General features: G+C 48.2%; 1 protein-coding gene across 5 annotated transcripts in view; it reads left to right on the plus strand.

Moving 5' to 3' along the window:
• ANK1 (ankyrin 1, erythrocytic) overlaps positions 1 to 9,685 on the plus strand; it is a 240,567-nt gene that overhangs the window by 97,585 nt on the left and 133,297 nt on the right. For 4 of the 5 annotated variants that reach the window (XM_011960652.1, XM_011960653.1, XM_011960655.1 and 1 more), the window contains exon 1: positions 1 to 111. The exons of the other annotated variant lie outside the window; for it this stretch is intronic. In XM_011960652.1, the coding sequence (XP_011816042.1) occupies positions 85 to 111 (27 nt within the window). In that variant the 5' untranslated portion in view covers positions 1 to 84. The remainder of the gene's footprint in view (positions 112 to 9,685) is intronic. 5 annotated transcript variants of the gene reach the window in all.

Here is a 9,685-nt window from a genome sequence, read left to right on the forward strand (position 1 = left end):
AGAGGCTGCGGGAAGTCAGCCAGCCCCAGCTGCTCCTCCTCAAGCCCCGAGGGCCCCTTGGCGGGCCCCTGCTGAGGGACCGGCATGCCCTGGTCGGTGGGCTTCCGCAAAGTGAGTACTGGGCGGCTGCTCGGGTGGACGGGGGCGGGGATGTCAGGAGGGGGCCACCCAGGCCGCTCCTGTGGGCAGCACGTGGGCAAGGGCAGCTTTGCAGCCCCCTGCCTCCTCGCGGGCTCCCTGCCTTAGCAGAGCGGCACATCGGCCTTGTAGCTGAAGGGAGCAGGTGGACTCTGCCCTACTAGCTCAAGCCAGTACATAGGTTTTACATTCAGAGATGTGCTGTCAAATTGAGTTCCAACTACCTGGGTCTCTGAATTATGTCCTGTCAGCAACAGCGCTGAGGAGGGATGGTTTTTGGATTATAGTCCAAGTTTATTGAGATCCTAGAAGCTTTCCTTTGAGTCTGCTAAACTGCGTTTTGTAGGTGTATCATCACAGGCTGTGGGGTGGGCCTCCCGGCTAGGGGGCTGTCACTGTCATTTGGAAGGGGACTTTGGCTTGTTTTCTCAAAGACCCACGGAGGCCGGTGGTCTCATGGTCACACCTGCTCGGTTCTTTGGATTTATGTTGTTAATTCATGGAGGGAAAGACGTCTACCAAGGAAGGAAAAGAGCGGTAGCATGGCCCTGGGAGATAGGCTCTCATGGATATTTTTCAAGTGATAATGGCGCCTTAGCAAGGCCAGCCCAGCCTTCTCGTTCTCCCTGTGTAGATAGGACCCGTCCTATCTCTGCCTGGCAGCACGGCCAGCCTGCACCATGTGTCAGTGTCCTGTGCTGGGTATGGTTCTTAGTTTGGTGATGGGTTCAGAGCCCAGAGTTGGACATCAGGCCACACGCTGAGAGGGTAGTAAATGAAAGGGAGTCTGGTTTAGTCACGGGCAGGGCATCTCTTCTGCTTGTCTAAAGGTCGCTGAGTGCAGGGGAAGCAATGTTAAGCGGGAATTTCTTTGTAGTGGCATCTGCACAATTTGCCTTTCCTGGTTGATTTTTTTCCCCCCTAAGGATGGGGAGGCTCTGTAGAGGAAGCTTTAGTTCCACCAGCGGCAAGCACTTTAGGTTAAGTTCGTAGAGTCTTTTTCCTCTCACAGGGCCACTCTAGGGCAGAGGTTCAGGGTGAGCCTTGGAGACCTGCTCATAGCCAACTTTGGAAGGAGGCAGGTGACTGCAGGTGTCCCGTGTAATGTGTGAACTGTCTTCAGACTCAAACACAAGTCTTTTGCAGGAATAAAGGATGGCCAATGGAAAAAAATGGGTAAAATTAGCCTCCTTTCACAAACCAAGTCACAGCCTCAAGCCACTTTTCTCTGTGTCTCAGTTTCCTTGTGTGGAAAATGATCTGCTGTGAGACTGAAGTGAGGTACTCGGTTATGAAAACATTAGCAAAGGGGACAGAGACTTGAATTTGGTTATTGTAATGAGGATCCATATACTCAGCTCACCCTTGACTTTATGGGTCAATTATAATTAGTTTCTTCTCTGTTATTGGTATATAATAATTTACTTCTTTGTGGGATACATGTGAGTGTGTCTCACGTATAGAATGTGTACTGACCAAGACAGGGTATTTGGGGTGTCCACGGCCTTGAATGTTTATCATTTTTACGTGTTGGTATCATTTCAAGTCCTCTCTTCTGGTAACTTTGAAATGTACATGGTATTGTTGCTATTACAGTATAGTCACCCTAATCTGCTATAACACCAGAAGTTATTTCTTCTCTCTAACTGTATGTTTGTACTCATAACCAATCTCTCTTTGTTCCCCTTGCCCCCCACCCACCCTTCCTGGTCTCTGGTATCTATTATTCTATTCTCTAGGTCCAAGAAATCAACTTTTTTAGCTCCCATGTATGACTGAGAACATTCAGTATTTGTCTTTCTGTGCCTGGCTTATTTCACTTAGCATAATGACCTCCAGTTTCATCCATGTTGCTACATGATTTCATTCTTTTTCATGCCTCAGTGATATTCCGTTGTGCAACTGTAATTAGTTTTTATATTTATTTATTTAATTATTATTATTATTATTGTTGAGATAGAGTCTCACTCTGTTGTCCAGGCTGGAGTGCAGTGGTGTGATGTTGGCTCACTGCAACCTCTGCCTCCCGTGTTCAAGCAATCCTCGTGCCTCAGCCTCCTGAGTAGCTGGGACTACAGGTGTGCGCCACCCTGCCTGGCTAATTTTTGTATTTTTAGGTCTTGGTCTCACCATGTTGGCCAGGCTGGTCTCAAACTCCTGACCTCAGGTGATTCACCCACTTCAGTCTCCCAAAGTTCTGCGATTATAGGCGTGAGCCACTGCACCTGGTCTATAATGGTTTTTAAACCCAGGTTGCCACCTCTCACCCCAAAATGGTTCTGCCAGTGTCTCTGCAAAACCAGCTGACTTATTTTGAGATTAATCAAACTGAAATGTATTTAGAAAAGCAGGGTTTCAGTTGTTGTTGTTGACAAAACGAACAGAGAAAATAGAGTGTTTTCTAAAGGTACAGTGACTAAAAACCTTTGTCCTCGAGGTTTGTGTAACAACCTTTACGGCCAGGCACGGTGGCTCATGCCTGTAATCCCAGCACACTGGGACACTGAGGCAGATGGATCATGAGGTCAGGAGTTGGAGGCCAGCCTGGTCAATAGGGTGAAACCCCATCTCTATTAAAAATACAAAAAATTAGCCAGGCATGGTGGCGTGTGCCTGTAGTCCCAGCTACTCAGGAGGCTGAGGTGGGAGAATCGCTTGAACCTGGGAGGTGGAGGCTGCAGTGAGCCGAGATCACGCCACTGCATTCCAGCCTGGGTGATGGAGCGAGGCTCTGTCTCAGAAACAAACAAACAAACAAAACAACCTTTAACAAACATTTATGAAGCACCTATTGTGTATTAGGTCCTGTTGGGGCACCGGAAATATGGCAGTGAATAAAACTGACAAAAACTCTGTCCTTGCAGAGCTTATTTCCCGGCAGGGAAAGGAAATAGACTAAAAACAAAATAAAGGAATCAACTACATTCTGTTGAAAGGTGAAAAGTCAGTCCTGTTATTGAGGGAGAGGGAAGCGGGCAAGGGAAATAGGATGTGTGGGGAGTTCTGCAATTGAAATAAGTGCTCTGAGACAGCCTCAGCGAGGTGCCATTGGATAAAGAGGTGAAGGAGACAACCAGGCCCAACTCCAGAGGAAACAGCACATGCAAAGGTCCTGGGGCAGGCGTGTGTCATGGGAATAACCAGGAGGCCAGTGTGGCTAGAGCAGAGTGAGGCAGGAGGAGCAGGAGGAGGTGAGGTTGGAGAGACTGGGAAAGGGGCACAGGTGAAGAAAATGCAGGGCTTTGTACATTGATGTGGGGATTTTACTTCCGCCTCGAGCGAGATGAGAATCATTAGACGGTATTGGTATGATGCAAATGGCACCATTTGACTTCTACCTATATCTATGACTTCCTAATGCCTTTGAAACCAGGGATTCACATTTTGTAGGGATGGGCTACCAAATTAAACTACCTGATATAGTGTGGCAAATGGTGTTATCATGCAATTCTAATGCAACTGTTCTCAACTTGCTTCCCTCTGGGATACATAGGGCTGGTTGTTGACATTGTTCTGCATGACATATTTCATGACCATGCCTGGGTATTAATAATCCCCCTCTCTCTTACACTTTCCTATTTAATGAGAAAATAGATAGTGAAAATAGAAAATAGATGCTTCTTACTTAATAATTTACCACTGGTAATATTTAAAAGGAGATGGGAGCCACTATAAAATCACAATTCATATGTAGTATATGAACTTGTGATCACAGCTGCAGAAGATCCTTCGTGGTCTTCTTGGGACCTTGGCATGGATAAAGTGGACCAAGGTTCTGGAGCATGAGCTGTCAAAAAAGCTCAGTTGTAAGCAGGCAAGAGCAGCGCTGTGATAAAGGGGAACCTTGAATGTGTTCTAAGTTTTAAAAACTAGCAGTGGTCTTCTTACAGGTGGTCTCCCTCCCTCTAATCCATTCTTCACACACAACCAAAGTGCTGTTTTAGAAGGGCAAATCTTACCACTTCTCTTTCTTGCTTTAAATCTTCAGCCGCTTCACAGTGTTCTCAGGACAGTGTAGACTCCTTCCTGAGATGCCTCCTGTCCTGATCCTGCACTGTTTTATTTTGTTTGTTTGTTTGTTTGAGACAGGGTCTCACTGTGTCACCCAGGCTGGAGTGCAGTGGCACAAGCATAGCTCACTGCAGCCTCCAACTCCTGGGCTCAAGTGATCCTCCTTCCTCAGCCTCCGGATTAGCTGGGACTATAGGTGTGTGCACCTCCACGTTCGGCTAATTTTTGTATTTTTTGTAGAGATAGGGGTCTCACTATGTTGCCCAGGCTAGTCTCAAACTCCCGGCCTCAAGTGAGCTTCATTCCTTGGCCTCTCAAAGCACAGGGTTTATAGGCATGAGCCACCGCACCTGGCCCTGGACTACTTCTTACTCAGCACTCCCACAATAATTGTTCCAGGACACTGTCAGTTCCTTCAACAGACTGCACTTGGAAATTTGTATATAATATTCAGAAACTTCACATGGGTGGGACTCGGGCTTGCCTTGTTCACTGCTGTGTCCTTGGCACTTAGCACAGTGCCTGCCACATGGTAGATGCTCATTAAATGTTGGTTGCATTCATGAACGAACAGTAAATTATTTGCAGGACACCTCGTGGTTGATGACTGCTTAGCAGTTTGCTCACAAACCTGCGATTGAAAATTATTGCTCTAGGGTGTGCGTGGATGCCTTTTTAGATACTCTGCTCTTGGGATTTTTTAAAATTCATAAAATAGTTTCTCCTTCCTCTGAACTCTCATTGCACTTTATCAGAACCTCCCTCAGGGCCCTCCTCATTTTCCACACCTCCCCGCTTATTTATATACATGTCATCTCTCCTCCCCGCTGTGAGCGGGCGGGAGGCGGGCAGCAGCTCCATCTGACTCATCTTTGAGTCACTTCCTCTTATTTTCCCTGGCTTCGACCAAGGTCTTAAACCTGGGGCTGAAAAATAGATTTGTTAAATGAATTAATTGGAAACCCATGAATGAGTCTGAGCTCCTGCTTCTCCTTCGCTTGCCCAGATCGTGAGCTTTGGCTGTTAGGAAAATGTTGGGCCAATTGATGTTGGGAAAATTTGGAAAATAAATTTGCAAGCTGGCCCCGTGCGGGAGTAGGTGGTCACAGCCTGACGCCCCCGCCGGCCAAGGGTTCTCGGCACAGCCCAGCCTGGACTGCGGCCCTCTCAGGGCAAGTGTGGTGTTTGTCATCACTCTCCGACAGGCAGTGACAACCAATTAGAAATCTAGTGAGAAGTGGCATTGTTTTTCCCGCTGCCTCTCACTCACCCTTGACCATCACCCTCCCCTCGGTTGCTGCTCTCTGAGCAGAGGCTGATTTATCTCCTGAATTTACAGTGGGGGCTCAGGAAGAGAAGCGCATTACAGGAGGAAGGCTGACTGCTGCTAATGGGCCCGGCTGAGCAGCTGCTGAAACCTATTAGCGTGTAGGGGAAGGTGGTGCAGGAATGAGACAGGGTGTGTTGCTTGTGCAGAAAACTTGTTTACAGACAGATTAGGAAAAACAAAGCAAGCAAACGACCTTCTGCCCCCAGCCTTTCTCTCCTACAGGAACTCCTGGAAGGGTTTTTCTTCCTGAGAAAGCTCTGGGCCCCCCAGTGGTGTCTGGAAGGCAGCAGGGAGCCTCTTGGCCCTCTCCCAGGGTGATATTGGTCAGAACACTGTTATGCCCTTTCCAGAAGTGGGAAATGAAGCAATATTTTGGAAGAAAGGGCATCTGGTTTCAGTTTCCTTCAGAAAGTTAGTGCCTGACCACTTTGGGAGGCTGAGGTGGGTGGATCACGAGGTCAAGAGATCAAGACCATCCTGGCCAACGTGGTGAAACCCTGTCCCTACTAAAAATACAAAAATCAGCTGGGCATGGTGGCGCGCATCTGTAGTCCCAGCTACTCAGGAGACTGAGGCAGGAGAATCACTTGAACCTGGGAGGTGGAGGTTGCAGTGAGCAGAGCTGCACTTTAGCCTGGAGACAGAGCAAGATTCTGTTCAAAAAAAAAGAAAAAAGAAAGTTATTGCCTCCCAGTGGATCACCTGAGGTCAGGAGCTTGAGACCAGCCTGGCCAACATGGCAAAACCCCATCTCTAAAAATACAAAAACTAGCCAGGCATGGTGGTAGGCACCTGTAATCCCAGCTACTCAGGAGGCCGAGGCAGGAAAATCACTTGAACCCAGGAGGCGGAGGTTGCAGTGAGCCGAGAGGGAGAGGCCGTCTCAAAAAAAAAAAAGTTAGTACTGAGGAAAGCTGAAAAGAGGCTGGCAGAGGCCCAGCCCTTCTCCACACCTAGGGGCGCAGCCACTGATTGAGGGTGATGATGATTTGCAAACAGTGGAGCGGATTCCAGCTACTCAGAAAACCTATTAGCAGCTCGTGCAACCGCCTGGTGCCTCTCTGCCCACTCTGGCAACCTCTTCTCTGGGTGGGGGAGCTGGGCTGGGCCAGGGTGTGTACCTGTAGTTTGCTTTTTCTCCAAAGGGAGGCAATGGCGAGAGGCTCCTCATCTGCCATCTATCTAACCTCTAACATGTCTAAGTCCTGCTTGGGGCTGGCTAATGTTCTGTCTACACGGCGTGATTTGAAGGTGCCAGAATGTCTTCGTAGTCCTTGAATATCTCCCCCAACCCCCATTAGCCAGGAAGTCTAAAGTTCCACCATCAGAGATTATTCCTTAGGTTCTTAAAGGGGTTTTATATCTCAAAGGCTTCTATTAATTGCATGCATTTAAAGCTGTATAATAGGATCTTGAGTTGTACAGATGCAGGGAACTAGTGGGATTAGTTGAGGATTAGGCATACACCAGGAGTCAGATTCAGGGCAGTTCATGAATTGGGCGGGCGGGGAGGTGCAGAGGTGTTGGTGCAGTGGTTAGGAGGGAAGAGGAAGCTCGCTCCCTGAGTTAGGATAGGAATGGGCTCAAGATTCCTTCCCAAGCTGGGTGCAGTGGCTCATGCCTGTAATCCCAGCACTTTGGGAGGCCGAGGCGGGCGGATCACCTGAGGTCCAGAGTTCGAGACCAGCATGGCCAACATGGTGAAACCACGTCTCTACTAAAAATACAAAAATTCGCTGGGTGTGGTGGTGGGTGCCTATAATCTCAGCTACTTGGGAGGCTGAGGCAGGAGAATTGCTTGAATCCAGGAGGCAGAGGTTGCAGTGAGCTAAGATAGCACCATTGCACTCCAGCGCGGGTGACAAGAGTGAAACTCTGTCTCAGAAAAAAAAAAAAATCCTTCCCAAGTGGTCAGATACCCTAGGAGGGTCTGGCCTGTCACAGCATGGAGAGTGCAGTTTGGTGAGTGATGTAGGACTTACAGTGGACCTGGAGGCAGGTGACAGGAATTACCCGGATTCTGAACGCCTTTTTCATGAACGCGTCATCCAGGTGGCGACAGGGTCGGCCCAGGAGTTGGCTGGACTGCGTGGCCTGAGATCCCCGGGGTTTTATCCCTTACCTCTCTACCAGCTTTTCAAACCTTGTGTGTGGAATTATATAGTTTTACCATACAAGAAGCACAGAACTTTCTTTATATATTTCATCTTAATGTGGTATTGAAACTGTCAGATGTAGGTAACACTGTCCTCAATTTCTAGATGAGGAAACAGGGTTGAACAGTTAGTTGATTGGCCTACGTTTCCCAGCAAGGTTTCCAGCTCACGTCTCTCTCCTAACCGTTTAAGACAGACACTCTTCACCATACTGGTCATGCTGAAACTGTTACTTAGATGCCGGTCTCCCCACTAGTCTGCAGTCCCAGTCCCAGTACCCAGACTGCCTGGTGCAGGTGAACCCATCCACGCAGGGCCTCGAGGCTGGCAGTGTGACCGTAGGGACCCAGCAGCACAGCATATGGTCCAGCTTGTGGGCACCGCAGCCAGAGCGGCTGACCTCCAACCTGTGCTCTGCTGCTTTCTGGATGTTATCCTTTGCCAGATACGTGCCCTCCCTGCATCTCCAGTCCGCACCTGGAAACCGAAGACCATCATGGTTGTCCTGGGGTTGCTGTGAGCAGTACAGGAAATCAGAGCCAGCCTTTTGGGAAATGTTGGTGATTTTATAAACTTTTTTGGAATCACAGGTTCTTCTCTGGATCAATAACTCTTAACCTTCTAAGAACTTTGGAAATTTAAAAAAGATCTTTCTACCTTCCATGTACCTTTGACTCAGGCCAACAGAATGTATGGAGTAGGAAACAGTAAATCACACAGTCCCTTGTTCTCAGAAGTGGGAAATGCTACTTTCGAACAATACCATGGAGGCTGAAACAGGGAAGAGTGAACACTCTGGCCAAGAAAGCCAGGGAGTGTGCCAGGGAAGCTTTGCAGAGGAAGAGAACTTTGAATGGGCCTTGAGGAATCTGTAGAATTTCACAAAACAGAAAACCTCATGAAAAGTGTGGTTTGTGTGTTTGGGAGAGGTGTGGGATCCAGTGTTGAGGGACAGGTCGGGTGGACAGAGTAGGAGATAAGGATGAAGAGATAGAGAGGGGCTGGTTTGAGGAGGCTTCTGAACAAAGCCTGAGACTTTGGTCTTTAGCCCACAGGGTTGGGGAAGCCCACAAAGGTTTTGAGTAGGAAAGTGTTACGGCTTCAGGAAGCCCCCTCTGGCAAGACCCTCTCAAAGAGGGGTCACTGGAGTGAAAATACTGCCCCTCTACTGGTAAGGCTTGATGAGGTCCTAAATAGAGGGAACTGGAAGATCATGAACATTCTTGAGTAGCTACTGTGTACCTGCCACGGTCCTATGTGATTAAATATCGCAGCGTATTTAATGCTCGCAGCAGCCACATGAAAATTACCCATGTTACAGATGAGGAAACTGAGATTGCAGCTAGGAAGAGTGATGAAATGAAGTTGTTTATTGGGGATATTGACTGGCTGATCATGCAGGTGCCCTTGTGGTCTGAGATGTAGTTCCGGTAACTTGATTTTGAGTCACAACCAGAGGATAGCAGGTTTGGAAACTGACTTAACGCACCTCACAGGTGTTGTTGTTTGCGTCAGCACTCCAACTTCACAATGAGAAATCCTCCGGTCCTCTGCCTTTCTTCTGTGTTCTTGTTCACTTGTGTTCTCTGGTCAGTGAATTCTGTCCTATCAAGAAAACCTAAAAGGCAAGTCAGTTACAACCAATGTCCTGGTAAGGGCGCAATCAGAAAAACAGGAGGCGACATCATCTTGAATCTGTCATCAAGACTGTGCTACGGCATGATGAATCATGCATGCCGCATAGCCGAGAGCACCATGTTTGTTACAAATTACTGATTAAACAACATTGGAATAGAAAATGAGTCTCACTGCCCAGTGTCAACGCCAATCCAATTGATAACAGCTGCCTGGGATGCTGTGTTGAGAGAGATTCTGAAGGCACTTTTAGACTTATGGGCAAGAGTGCTCTGATAACTTAGCAACCTCTGCCAGGGGTACTGAGGGGCAGGGTGGTGTGTTACTGGGAGTGTTATGGTAGCCATTTCTAGGTCACTGGTGTTTTTCCTTCTTTTCCTCCTCCTCCTCTCCTCTCCTCCCCTCCCCTCCCCTC

The sequence above is a fragment of the Colobus angolensis genome, unplaced genomic scaffold (assembly GCF_000951035.1).
Source record: "Colobus angolensis palliatus isolate OR3802 unplaced genomic scaffold, Cang.pa_1.0 Scaffold52, whole genome shotgun sequence".
Classification (NCBI taxonomy): domain Eukaryota; kingdom Metazoa; phylum Chordata; class Mammalia; order Primates; family Cercopithecidae; genus Colobus; species Colobus angolensis.